Here is a 14316-nt window from a genome sequence, read left to right on the forward strand (position 1 = left end):
TGAACGCTTCCGAGACCGCTACTCTAATCCGTCGATGCGTTTGCGGCTGCTCTCCGTGCGGGGGGTCAGGTATCAAGGCAGCCGAGCTAACAGGGAATCTTCTGGGCGGGTTGTTCTCTCAGCCAGAGCAGCCGGCTGGTACGCATCTCTCCCGGTGTGAGGCAAGATCGCCTGTACGCTGGAGGAGAGCGAACAACAGTGGCGGACACAGGCGCGACACCATGGGCAGACGCCGTCCCCTCACAGCCGCGCAGGGCAGCGCAGGCGCGAAGCCCTCCCGCCGCCCGGCAGCGGGCGGCAGCAGCAGCAGCGGCAGGGAAGGCTGCGCGGGCGGCGGTGGGCGGGGCTTTCCTCAGGGACGTTACAACTCGTTGAGGTTGTCGGCGGCGCCATTTTGAATTGGCTGAGGGTCGGAGGAGGTGGTTGCTGAGCTGGGCTCCACGTCCCCCGAGAAAACCAGCGAGAAAGGAACGAGGTCCGAATATGGCAGCGAATAGGAACTTGAAGCAAGTGCGGATCGAGAATAGCTCCCCAGCGGCGCCGCTGGGTATGGTGGGGGGTGGTGGCGGCAACCTGAAGGGATTGCGGGGCCTAGAGACGGAGAGCGAGGCAGCGGCGGCCATGGCGCTAGTGCCGAGCAAGGAAGGTGGAGATGAAGAGCAGGAGGTTGGCTTCACCATCGATATCAAAAGCTTTCTGAAACCTGGTGAGAAGAGCTACACGCAGCGCTGCCGGCTGTTCGTGGGGAATCTGCCTACTGATATCACCGAGGAAGATTTCAAGCGCCTCTTCGAGCGCTACGGGGAGCCTAGCGAGGTCTTCATCAATCGGGATCGTGGCTTTGGCTTCATTCGCCTGGTGAGGATTCGCGCGAGCCTCTGTAACCCAGGGGCTGCCTTTGCATGCGGGAGATTTCTGTCCTTTGCCCACCCCCTCGCCTTTCCTTGTCGGGCGGGTGTAAAAAAAGACAGTAGCAGGCCCTCGTTCTCTCTCCTTGCTGCTAGCGCTGTTCCTTCCGTTTCCTCTTTCTTCTCCCCCCTCCCCTATTTGCCTCCGTACATCCGAGCAGAGGCCTGCATTGTGAGCAGCCTTCCCAGCGCCTCGCGTTTAGGTTTCCATCTCGCTATGCGGTACTCTGCTGCTTTCAGGGCCCCTCCACCAGTTACCGGTGACGTGCTGCTGCCACGGGTACTCCTGCAGCCTTGTTATTTTTTAGTGAATGGAAGATGTGGTTGCGCGATCAGCTTTGTTCGTGTAGTACTTGTATAAAGACTTTCCTTATTTAAATGGGATAATTTATCGTACTTTAGGATTAGAAAAAAAAAGGCTTCTTTGTGCAGAGGCATATTTCTGTTCATTGTACGTTTCGTCCATGAAAACGGTTTAATTAAAGACTCGACAGGATTGTTTCGAAATACCACTGCTCACATATCATGAAAAGAGAGTATGTAATCTCAAAATTGAAAAGAAATGGGACTTTGGGGTTGTTTTAAATTACTGATGTCCGGATAAGGCTAGATTTGTAGGGGTAATACAGTATTCGATCGAATATGCTCGGGTCGAGCGTGCCAAAAAGGAATAATCTGAAAAGTTCACGATGTGATATTTAAATACTAAGTTAACGTGCAGGATTAGTTTTCATGACTGCCATGTCTACAATGCACTGATGTATATAATTCTGGGAATAGCTTTAGCGTGCTTTGAGTGTCTCTATTTTTTCCATTTTCCATAGTTACGATTTTTTTCCATATATTTTACTGGTTAGGACGTTTTTCTTTTTGTCATCTTAAAGATAAGTGTTTGTGGCATTCTGCCATTCATCTTTTACCTTGAGAATCCTCCAGCCTGAAATAGCAAATTTCTGGAGGAAATGTGATACGTTTACATGTCATTACTCAGTTTTGTATGTAATATAGATTACATATAGCATTTATCTGAATTTCCCTTTTCCGTTGTGTTTAGGGAATGTGTTATTTTGTAACAATTTACGTAGTCAGTTGAACGGTGAAGAAAATGGCTATGATCTGAAGAGTATTTTCTTTAAGAGATTGCAGGTATCAGACTCCAAAAAAATCTCTGAAATGAGGAAAAAGGCAGTTAATGATGCAGACTGTCTCATGGATGTGGGTTTATAAAGCCCATAAATGTGAGAAGTATGAATACAAGAGCAAAAAAGGTGATTTCATCATTTGTTGATGAAATTCGAATTGGACATCCACTGAGAGTTCATCCAGCAGTGGTAATGAGCAAGTGTGATATTTTTACTTAAAAAACCTAAACACCTTAGATCCTGTAGTGTAATCTTTGAAAATACTGTTTCCTAGTATATGGAGCTGGGGATGCAGAATAAAAACATTTGAGTAGGTGAATATGAAAACCATCAGCAACTTATCTCTACTGAAAGCCTTTACAGAGCAGCACAAATGTATCCGTCATAATGAGAATTTTTAAAGTCCTCTAATGTGCAGCAAAAATTTGCACCTATGTAGTTTTTTTAGAAAAAATGTAGGGAATGACAGATGCATATTCTTTTAATCAGTAGGCAGGAACGTTGGGGTTTTTTGGGGGGGGTGTGGGGTGTGGGGTGGGAAGTTGAATGACCCTAATGCTAATGTGTTCAAGTTAAGGCAAAAAACTTTGGTACTTCTTAGGGGGGGAAGGAACACAATCTGGTATCTGTTGTCTTTGAAAATAAAATATAAAAAAATATTTTATATCTTGAAAAAGGAATCTAGGACACTGGCTGAAATAGCAAAGGCAGAACTTGATGGTACTATTTTGAAGAGCAGACCACTTCGAATTCGATTTGCTACACATGGAGCTGCCCTAACAGTCAAGAATCTTTCACCTGTGGTTTCTAATGAGCTGCTGGAACAAGCATTCTCTCAGTTTGGTCCAGTGGAAAGAGCTGTTGTTGTAGTAGATGATCGTGGCAGAGCTACAGGAAAAGGTTTCGTAGAGTTTGCAGCAAAACCTCCAGCACGGAAAGCTCTAGAAAGATGCAGTGATGGGGCATTCTTGCTAACAACGTAAGTTCACAGGCTTTTGTTTGAATTGTGTATGTATTTCTGATGTGAAAGAAAACTGCATTCCTGGGTGTTCCCTAGTTCTTATTTCAATTTTTGAAAACCCTGAAGTGAGAAATTAAGGTGTTTTACATGAATACCCCAAATATTCCTGATTTTTCTTTTTGTGAGGAAACCAGTCTTTTTCTGCTTACTGTTAATAAGATGACTTGTAATTACCATATGAGAGTCTGATAGCACCATTTTTCTTTTCAGTCTTTATGTGGTAGAGCTTCTTCTAGTGAGACTTTATTTTCGTTGCTTGTACTCTTCCTGATCCCACTAAAAATATGACAATAACACTGCTGTTTCTTACAGAACAGTGCACTACACTACACTGCTGATACTTTGTAAACTCAGGAAAGTGTTGCTGCGTTTATTTCTATCTCAGAAGTTTTATTTGTGGCTTGGAAGGCCAAAAGTACCTTTTTTAAAAAAAAATGAAGATAGGTTCTGCAGAAGTTTATGGCAGTGATTTCTGGGAAACTTTCTATTTCAAGGGCAAGCAACCTTGCAAATCCCGGCACTTTTCTCTTGCATCACTTATTTCTGCACTTGCTGAAGAGAGTTGTTAACTGCTGTGCTTTAACACATTCACTAGTTAACAAATGCTTTCTTAAAGACTGTGTGAATGGATACATATTCTGGATTTTTTTCATTTTTTCTGTTTCTTATTTGGGAAAATAAGGCTGTGGTTCCACAACAAGGAAGCTTGCTGCTATAAAATTAGGGTACTTGGTAGTTCTTGTCTTCTTGTCTTGGCAGTGCTGTTGATCTTTTATCTGATTGAGAACTTTCTGATACTTCCATAAGCCACTTGTGCTTGCTAAAACAACAGAAAATTATTCAGCCGTTTCTCTTGGGTTCATTTTTGACTGTTTTAAGTACATAAAAGTACTTGCTGACATGGGTGGTATGAACATCAGGTCCAGCAGAGGATAAGGCAGGAGATGATGTTACCAGGAGGAGATTGCAGGCTGGGAGGAAGGGTCTGGAACTCCTTTTTCTGGTGATAATCTCATAAATCTTGTGTGCCACTGAACTGACCTGGTGGCGGCATAGTAAATGCAATCTGAATGCGTCTTTACTGTTATCAGTAGGTGCCAGCAATTTGTTCTTAGTCCCTGGGTTTTCTTGGCATTAGTATTTGAATGGAAGCGCAGTGAGCCAAACAAGGGAACTTATCTAGTTCAGTGTTACATGAATGCTATTCTTGGCATAAGATATGCGGCAGGGAAAAAGAAGCTAGGATTTGAGGGAGGGTATTCTTGTTTTACCAGCTGGATAAATTTGTTGGATTGAAATGACCATCTAACTGTGGCCTGAGTGAATAAAAACCACTTGATTTTTGCCTGGCTTAGGAGGCTGACATGTTCCGTAATGCGCAGTTGCAAAGATAATTAGCACGAATCTGCTGCCATTTGCTTCACAATCTAAAATTTTACATTTTTAGCTGAAAACTTTGCCTGTTCAGAAGAAAATTTGAAATTAATGGGCTAAATATAGCAAAACTAGGCATTTGAAATGTTAACTTAGACATTTAAAATTGTTTTAAATAATAACTTGTTAACACCACAGTTCAGTTGCATTTAAATGACAGAACTGCCAGCAATTGCCATGCACATAACATCAGGAGAAGCAGCTGCTGAGTTGTGTTCTATGATTCCAGACTTCATCATTTTAATCTGCACTGAATGCCTGAAGTTTTTTTTTTTCAGTTGTTGATGTTGTTAAAATACAATTATTTTTTTTCCCCATGAAAATACCTGCAAAGTAAATTAAAGATGTGGAACACAACAAATAAGCGCTGGTGTTTTGAAAATAGTGTCTCTAGCTCTTTTCGTATCCCTCTAAGGTTTGTATTATAGACTGTGCTCCCAAGACGGATGCAGGCAGCTTTTTATATAGTTCGGGATTCTTTTACTGCCTTCCTTGGCAGTACTGGCTAATACTTGCCTCTAATTACCACAGATAATGAGAATTCAAGGAGAATATTTTCCAAGATAAATTAGTATTCTGAATTTTGTGGTTGTTCAAATAATGGGCTTTAAATAACTTAAGCAGAAATGTTTTTGCAATTATCACTGGACTAGTAATGCCAAATTATCAATCTGTTTTCAGTTGTAGAGTAACTTTTAATACAGTGTGGAAATATGAATAGGTTGTGTTGCTCTGTTTTGGGTTTGTTCCCAGTACAATCATGGCCCCTGTGTTGACTGATGAAAACAAAAAGGTAGTTCCTTCCTAAATATCTTGTAATTGTTTGTAGATGGGTGTGAGGTTTTTTTAAAGAAGTCTTTGAATACTTCATAACAAACAGAACTGCATCAAGGAAATTGTGGTTTCTAAGCAGAACAGCTGGTTTTGGGTATAGAAACAATTATTTTCAAAGATAATTTTAAATCAGGATTCATTGGGATTCTGTGGTTTAAGGAGAATTTGCAAGGTACAGGAATTATAGTTAACATATAAGCTTTCTGGAATGTTTCCTCAAAATACTAAAATAACTTTAACTGTTTCATTTATGATTTAATTATTAAATTGAAACTGTATTCTAGAACACCTCGACCTGTTGTTGTAGAACCAATGGAGCAATTTGATGATGAAGATGGACTGCCAGAAAAGCTAATGCAAAAAACACAACAGTATCACAAGTAAGTTGTGTTTAGCTTTATTTTATAAAACATGATTTATGTACTTAGGTTGGTAAATATATGCTAATTTTTATTTTTAAGTTTGTGTAACAGTAAGTAGTGTTTGTCTGTTGTTCTGTTTTGTGTGAAAGGATTAAATAGGACAGTGCCAAGATTTCCTAATCGTAGTAAAATTCAGGCTTGACTTGTTGGTTTAACATTCTGTGCATTTACTAAAGTAGATTCCTGGCCTACACTGCAATTAGTTGGAGCTTGTTGCCAGCCAAACTAGAATCTTTTATGGATTAGGGGTGTGGTCTAATCCTGCAGAGATTTGTATACCCACAGATTTTTTTTGTTCTCTGAATAGCCCCTTAACTGTGAAGTCAGTGGAGTGTAAAACTTTGTGGCTTGCATGGTTCTGATAAAGCTTTGAGCCTGACATGAGAAACAGTCTTGATCATGAGGTGGAAGGGAAGTCACCTAGTCTGATAATAGTAATTTTTAGTATTGAAATTTGATTGCTAATTAGAAATCATGTTGCTTGAAGTTAAAATGCCTGTTCTGGTAAGGCTGTAGAATGCCACTTTAAAAAAATGTCACTTAATTACATATTAGTGTTACAATGTGAAAAAAAAAAAATGTTTGCACCTTTTAATGTTTAGAGATTCTGGCTAATATTCTGAGCTGTCTAGTAAGCTTTGATATTTATTTAGCTTTTTTTTTAATTGACTGCTTGCTTTAGAAGGCTGAACACAATCTAGTGTTGCAGCTTAGTATTTTGTACCACTGTAAATATGAATTTCTATTTTAATTTCTGTGATCACATTACTTGCCTTAACAGCTGAATGAGGCGTTGACTGGTTTAGAATGTGGTCACCTGACAGGTTGATTTGAAGTCAGATTTACACTTGAACTGATTGTTTATAAATTCTTTGGCTGTTACAGCTGTTGATGTAAATGTATCCTTCTGTACATTTTAACTGCAAAATTTTTATTAGGGAAAGAGAACAGCCTCCACGTTTTGCTCAGCCTGGAACATTTGAGTTTGAGTATGCTTCACGGTGGAAGGCTCTTGATGAGATGGAAAAGCAACAGCGTGAACAGGTTGACAGGAACATTAGAGAAGCCAAAGAGAAACTAGAGGCAGAAATGGAAGCAGCTAGACATGAGCATCAGCTAATGCTGATGAGGCAAGGTAAAATTAGATAATCTACTAGTATTAAATTTCTTTTGTCACAGGTTTTCTTTGTGTAGCATACTGTGCTGTATATTAAACTTGGAGATTTTTTCAGACACTTTAATTAAATACATTAAACTGAGAAAAAGGAAGTAATATTTCTCCTTACACATATTCCTTAATGATTTTCAGAGATGGATTAAGAAACTGACAAAGGGGTCTGTGTCTGTTTTCTTCACTTCTGAAATATGTCTAGTTTAATTAATTAATGTAAAGAAATTTAATTGGTAGATTCACACTCATCAGTAGAATTATTTTCCATTTTTGGTCTTGCTTATGGTACTAGATAGGACTAAGTACTGTATGTGGGCCATGTGCAGGAAAAATAAAATGATAGATAGCTTGTACTTCTTTTGGCTGTTCTGTGCACCTCTGCTAAGTTTTTAAATGTTCCTGTAGATGATGTTACTTCTTTTCCCTTTTGAAACCTGGCTGAGAAGTCTGATGTGTGCATAGCATTTATGTAACAACTCAAAATAACTCACAGTTGCCATGAATTTCAGTCATTCTTGAAATTTTAAGATTATGTATCCCTCTCTTTAATTTGGACATCATCTGCTAGTGTTGAGGGGGAAAAAAGTCACCTTAGAAATTGCTTTCATGCTCTATGTTTAAGAACAAAGCTGGGTGGAGCTTGTGTTTCTTGGGCAGAGAGGGTGGTAGCAAGGTAAGTATCTGATACCTTCTGCTTCTCCCCAAAACACATTTTTCCCAAAATGTGGTGCACATGCAATCACTGCTTTCCAGTTCAGAACCATTGAGCTACTACTTACTTTAGTTCCCTCTGTATTGACTGCTAAATTGCAACACTAGTGGATAAAGTTTAGATATATTTCCGATCTGTTGGAGAGGATCTCAAGGTTTGTTGCATGAATGGAACACTGAAGTATTTTGGGGTTTTCTTTGTTTTTTAAAAAATCTTAATTTAAGGGAGATCATGGCTACCTAAAAAAATTCTTACCCATGAGTGTGTTAGATCATAAGACAGTACAATAACTAGCTTGATAGACTGAATAAGAGTGCCATGTCTTTTTAAAGGGATTTGAACTTACTGATGCATTTCAAAACTGAAACCCAGGTAACTCATGCAAGCTGTCTGCTGCAGCTTACTCTTAAGAAAGGGCATTTTTGTTGATAGTACCACTTACCTGTGTGAGGCTGGTTTATCTTGTTTCTGCTGACTTGTATGACGTTGAAAATCTCTGTATGACTGGAATTAAAGTATTCAGTAGGTTGGTGGAATTAGAGCACCTGAATGCTTGGATATATTAACTGTAAACACATAGTCTTTTAAAATCTGTTTTAAAACATTTCATGACTGGAAAAGAGATTAAAAGGAGGATATTTTTTTTTTTTAGTATAGTATCCTTAAATCTACTGCAACTGAAAGTTGTCATTAGGAAAAAGTTTACTTAGCCTGTTTTTTTCTAAATAGACATGCTTGCTTTTAGTGTGAAACCATACTGTTTACATAAGATCTTAAATACAGAAGTAAAATACAGAGCATAATAAAATCAAACCCTGTTTTGGAATGCCAGTTATTTATTGCAGCACCTGAAATGACAAATGTCAAGTTATTTCTTGGTGTATTTTCCAAGCAAAAAGTTTTAAAGCATTTGGTTTGTGTGTAAGCATAGGTATATCTTATAGGTGAGGAATGTGAATGTTAATGTGATATAACAACAATGCCTATAATACATAGGACAAGCTCCCCTTTTCAGTTAGACATTTTTAATGTGGTGTATATGTGTGACTGACACTGGTAAAGATGGTTCAGTGCTGAAAATACAGGTTAGATAAATTGCCATTGACTTAACTAATTGTTAACATTTCACAATACTAATGAACCTGCTCTGGAACTTACACTCTGGAATTTTTTTAGAATTTATCCACCTGTTGTCTGTACTTGGCAGCAAGGTTAGGCATTACTTTTTCTTAAATTATCATGCCTTAATCATGTTTTAAACTGAGACAAGATGACAGTGGCTGTTCATTAAGATAGAAAAGGTCTTGATGGTAAAACATGGGAGAACAGTTTATGTTTTGTGGGTATGAGGGTTTCTTTCAAGAAGAATGTGAGGGAAAAAGTAGCCTCTTTTATTAATATCTATTGAAAACTCCACCTCTATATGGAAGAGAATTACTCCTGTTAAAGACCCACTAGAAACATGAATGGTTTTGGTGCTAATATTCCAGTGAGGAAACAAGCTTTTTGTTACTGTGGGAGGAGGGTTTTTTCCTTTCCTGTTCAGTTAGCAGACTACTTCAGTACCAAATAACTTGGAATTTTGTTTAGATAATTAGATTTCTGCTTATTCACCTGAAGGTATTTAATTTGCCAGGCTCCTAGGGGTTAGTAGACATTCCTCATATTTCAATCTTGTCAACTCTTTAGCTTTAGTATGTATGAAAATAAGCTCTTTTTTTTCCCCTCTTATTTTTATTTTCGGATATTAGTTGCTTCTATATCTTACTGGACTGAACGGTGTCTCTGGGTTCATACAATGTCAAGAATATTATATTAATGAGATTGCATTGTAGGGTGTTTAAGAAAGATGCAACTTTTGAGGTGTCAGAACCTAGAATTAATACTTCTGTATGCCTAATGCACAAACGACATGTTTGAAGTACAGAAGTAGTTATTCTGAAATATGGAATGCAATATTGTCAGGAGCTAAAAAGATGATGGGAAGGGCAAGCTTAGTAGAGTCCATATATTCCTGCAGGTGAAGGTTTTGTAGAATTTGCATCATGAGAGCTAGTAGGACTTGAACTGGAACATGTTGGCTTAAGTACGCAGGTTTTTGTGGTGTGATATTAATACTGAAGGTAGACTTTATTCTTATGACATGTGTAATTTTTCACTTCTAAGTGTCATGTTTTGACAGATTGAGTCAGAAGTAATTTGTAAAGCAGAATACATGATTGAGTCAGAAGTAATTTGTAAAGCAGAGTAACATGTTTCCATGTGTAAGTAAATTGTCATGATGTTTCTGATCTACATATTGGTAATGTGCTTCAGACTTTTGTAAATATTGTCTCATAATGGTGTTAAATAGTTTATGAAAATACTGGAAAACGTGACTGAATTTAATCAGAAGCTTCATCCTTTATCAGTTATATGGAAGTTGGGCATTTGCTTTCAACTTCTAGAACCTGAAAAATCAGCAGCTGAACCAAATTAAAAATCTTTTCGGATTTTGTATCACTGCTTGTAGGATTAACTTCAGAGGTGAGAATATGCTTTCACCTTCTGTCCTCTGCTCTGCAGAAGGTTAAGCAGAAAATGAAGACCTTGTCCTTTTTTAAGCATGAGAAGGTGCAGAAGCTAATAATAATGCTCTTTGGGTTTTTTTTCCACAGCTGCTTTAGTGTGGGTTTTTTCTATTCAAGAGAAAGGGCCTGTGTCCAACATGTCAGTCCAGAATTAGCAGCATTGCATGTCTTTTAATGTAAATGGCTCTGTCCACAGCCTGAAGCTATAGATCTGTATTTTCATCTGGCTTGTAAGGCTTTGTGCCGAGATTCTACCGTTGTCAAATGGTACTGGATTATAAGTTGATATGTTGAACTTTAAATACTATAAACTTCGGGAAAGGCAATAATCAGAACTATGCTGTGGGAAAATTAAGAGGACACTGGGAAAAAGTAGGATACTACACCTTAAAGATAAAGGGGAGTAAATGATAAATTTGTAGCAATTAGTGGCAGAGAGAAAGCAGGAAATCCTGTGTGCAGTGTATTAACACAAGAAAAAGGGAACGCTACATAAATATGAAGGAACAAAGAACTGAAAAGGAAGCTTCTTTTCCCACTGTGGACAATATTGAGCAAATAATGGGTCAGTTCTTGATCTCAGTAATACCATGAAACAAGGTAAAGGTTGATTTTTAAAAGAAAAAAAGTCCATTTTACTCTGAAATAATCTAGAGGTTATTAAAAAAAAAAGTGCTTGTGGCGCTCTCCATGTATCAGGATAATAGTGGCCAAGCCTTCTGTAGCAACCACAGTTGGGTTGGAAAGAAGCAGCCTTCAGGCTTTGTGATTTGAGTGAATCTTTAATACAATCATATTCTATTGAAATGTGTTAATTTTGCAGAAGAGATCGGAAAAGCAAGCCTGCAAAATGTGCTTGAGAAAGGACTTCTAATATCAGTAAGGATGCTGTGAGAATAAAAATCTGATAATCTTCTTTGTTAGAAAAAACCCTCCATGATATTTTGGTGAAAAGTACTGGTCATTGTGGTCGGTTTTGGATATTAAAGTAAAAGGTTAAGTTATAATAATGCATGCTCATGCAAGTTTGAGGGAAGTGATTTGCATGGCTAAAAAGATGCTTTAATTAGTTTAGTGAAGAAATGCATAGAGAAACGTGTGGAGTAGTTGAACTAAAGCTTAAAAGGCGTATAGTAGGTGGTATAGTGAAATGTTGCTCATGGTGTCTATAAATAATGTCATGTAGCCAATGTCCTATGAAGATAGAAAAGGCAAACAACTGCTTTCTAACAAAAGGTAGAATTAATATTAATTGAAGAAAGCATAAATTTCCAGGGAGAAATCAATAATGTTACTGGTCAGAAACTAGTACAGCAAAACTGGTGTTAGTTGTGCCTTGCTTTTTACGAGCATTTTAAGTGCTTTTAAGAGGATACATGGCTGTTCCTCTCTGGTAGTGTTGAAAGATTAGTTGTTTGTAAGTTGCTATTGGCAGAGTCATATGATAAATCTTTATGGAGGCTCAGATTACATGCACCTGAAGTTCATATCACTTTTTTCTGATGTGTGCTGTGTAGTGGCCTGCAATAGGTGGTGGATGGTATAAGCCTATATATGTTGTACTGGTTTTCTTGCTAGTACACAATACTTTTAGCAATATGCACTGTTGTGAGAATATTAATGCCTTGCCCTAGATGTAGAACCAGGATGTGATTTAAGAGATTGAGAGGTTTTTTCCTCCTTTTGTTGGAGGACTTCAGATTTCTGTTTCCATAGCCTGCTTTGGAGTCTTTTCTAGTCCTGTATCTTTCTATGTTTGTGAGCCGTGGATCCAGTGGTTTTTTTTATATGCTAGACTTAGCTTTATGGGAAGAAACTAGTTAAATGCATTGAGAAATTTCTTTAAAAATTGAATGTTAGAACTGTAATCTGACAGTAATAGCAATTTTTTTGTGTTGCCACATTGTTGATTGGCAGCTTTTACCTTTTACATTTTTAATCTTGTTAGATCTCATGCGACGTCAAGAAGAATTGAGGCGTTTGGAAGAACTTAGAAATCAAGAACTTCAAAAACGCAAGCAGATACAATTGAGGTATTTCTTCTACTGTGCAAAGGCGTGGCGTGCATCTGCTGTAGGCCTGTGTAAATTTAAATACTGAAGCTTGTAGGGCCTGCTTTTGATAGCAAATGTTTCTGCTGCTAAGAAGTTACTTTTAAAAAGCATAACATGTTTCTTGAACAGAAATGATCACTTACGCTAATATAAAAGAATGCTTTAAAATATTTCTTGGTTTTGAAAAAAAATCATTTCAGCTTTACTAGTACTGTTAAATTTATAGTTTTGAAATGTCTTAAATTTTTTTTGTTTCATATTATTTATTTCAACCTTGTAACTGAAGCATAGCTGTAATAGATTTGGACATGCTTCTAAGACTTAAAGGCAGGTGAACTGCATATGAAATAGTAGCATTGCAAATTTATAGTCTGACATGAGATTTTGGGGATATTTTCACTTGATATTCTGTTATGCTGTAGACAATTTTTCCTTTAGGATCTGATTCATACAAATATTTGTTTTCATGCCTGCTAAAATTTACGATAATGAGCATAGTAGCATCATGTTGATTGAGGTTATGCTTTTCACATTAAATATAATGAGAAATGTAGATGAGAAAAAAGAACACAATATGAACTCCTCTCAGAGTTAAAAATGTGTCTTTTTGGTAGTATTGAAATGTTTTAATCCACAGGGACTTGTTAAAACCTGGAGTATTGTAACCTGCTTACCAATATGTAGCCAGAAGAACAAGTATAGAATGTGCAGGTATTGTAATTACCTGTATTCTAATTAACAATAATAAATCCTTCAATAATATTCAAACCCATCACATAGATTAGTGTGTTATGCTACATAAAATAATAAGTAATGACCAGCTTTGTTTATATGCTTGATCTTATCTCCTGAGACTGAGTACAAGACTGAACAGGTCAGGAGTCTAAGTTGATACAGTTTTTGAAAAAATTCTAGACATGAAGAAGAACATCGACGTCGTGAAGAAGAGATGTTACGCCAAAGGGAACAGGAGGAATTACGACGACAGCAGGAGGGAGGTTTTAAGCCAAATTTCATGGATAATGTAAGTAAAATTCTATGATAAAGGTCCAAATTGTGAAATCTTTTTAATTGTGATACTCTTATATACTATACTAGCTGTTGAGCTGCCGCCTTCTTGTTTACTGTTTTTCATTTAGTATTTCAACGTTCTTGTGAGTGGTACAAATTTAGTAGTGTAGTTGTTTCTTTCTTTGTACGATGGCATCAATGTTGTTTTTCCTACAAGCTGATGATATAACACTTCAGTTAAGTGAAGGTGTTAAGATATTTTGCCTCTTTTATTTGGGAAATAAATTTTCCCAATAAAATAATTAAATTTTTCTGAGTGGGAGGTCATGGGAATAAATGATCTTTCCGTGAGCAGGTGCCCTAGTGTGAAGGCTTAAATTTTAAACCAATTCAGGCTGTTAAGCTTGTTTGATTTGCTTGCTCACTTTTATGTTCAACTTGTTAAGGCTATATACTTCAGAAACAAAATGGGCAGGGTTAACTTCATACGGAGCATAAAATCACTCTTCCTCTTGGACCCTAGTGTAAAACTAGATGAGGAGAACCTCAAAATCTTTGCTAAAAGGAGACCAAAAGATTAAAGGTGGGAAAAAAAATTGTCCTCTGCTATAATTTCTATGTTATTTATATTAGTAATTTAGGCGTGTTCTGCCTCTGAAGACTCATCCTGCAGGACTATCAAAATGGTGGTCTCAGAGGGGTCAGCTTCTAATTTTTCATGATAATCTATTTTGGTCAAGGGTATGATTTTTTTGTTTCTACTAACCAAAGCAGTTAAATGAATGCAGCCTGTATTGTGAATACTTTAGTTTCATGTGAGGGTACCTTTTACTGTTCTTAGTGAGGAAGCATCAAATAAGTGATCCGCATAGTACTCTTTTACATTATTAAAACAACTGTAGTCTGCAGGAGGGAATTTTTCTCCCCTTTACAGGTACAACTTGATACCTAAATCAAAAATAAACTGCTGGTTTCTCAGCTACATTCTAATTTTGTGTTTTGTGGAAGAAATACCTATTTTACATTTTATACCATAA

The 14316-nt window shown here is 37.4% G+C and overlaps 1 protein-coding gene across 22 annotated transcripts in view; it reads left to right on the forward strand.

Annotated features, from left to right (window-relative positions):
- Positions 1 to 323: 323 nt before the first annotated feature.
- The window catches only part of PSPC1 (paraspeckle component 1), a 68148-nt gene continuing 54155 nt past the window's right edge, over positions 324 to 14316 (forward strand). For 10 of the 22 annotated variants that reach the window (XR_008746878.1, XR_008746876.1, XR_003555179.2 and 7 more), the window contains exons 1-6: positions 329 to 858; positions 2728 to 3029; positions 5624 to 5719; positions 6700 to 6896; positions 12163 to 12247; positions 13184 to 13292. Coding sequence is in view for 3 of the 22 variants with exons in the window: in XM_027788961.2 (XP_027644762.2) it covers positions 484 to 858; positions 2728 to 3029; positions 5624 to 5719; positions 6700 to 6896; positions 12163 to 12247; positions 13184 to 13292 (1164 nt within the window). In the remaining 19 variants the exon portion in view is untranslated. Of the gene's footprint in view, positions 859 to 2727; positions 3030 to 5623; positions 5720 to 6699; positions 6897 to 12162; positions 12248 to 13183; positions 13293 to 14316 lie in introns of all 22 variants that reach the window. The other 12 variants (XR_003555185.2, XR_008746881.1, XR_003555186.2 and 9 more) reach the window with 5 other exon arrangements.

Source organism: Falco peregrinus, chromosome 4, assembly GCF_023634155.1.
Source record: "Falco peregrinus isolate bFalPer1 chromosome 4, bFalPer1.pri, whole genome shotgun sequence".
Lineage (NCBI taxonomy): Eukaryota > Metazoa > Chordata > Aves > Falconiformes > Falconidae > Falco > Falco peregrinus.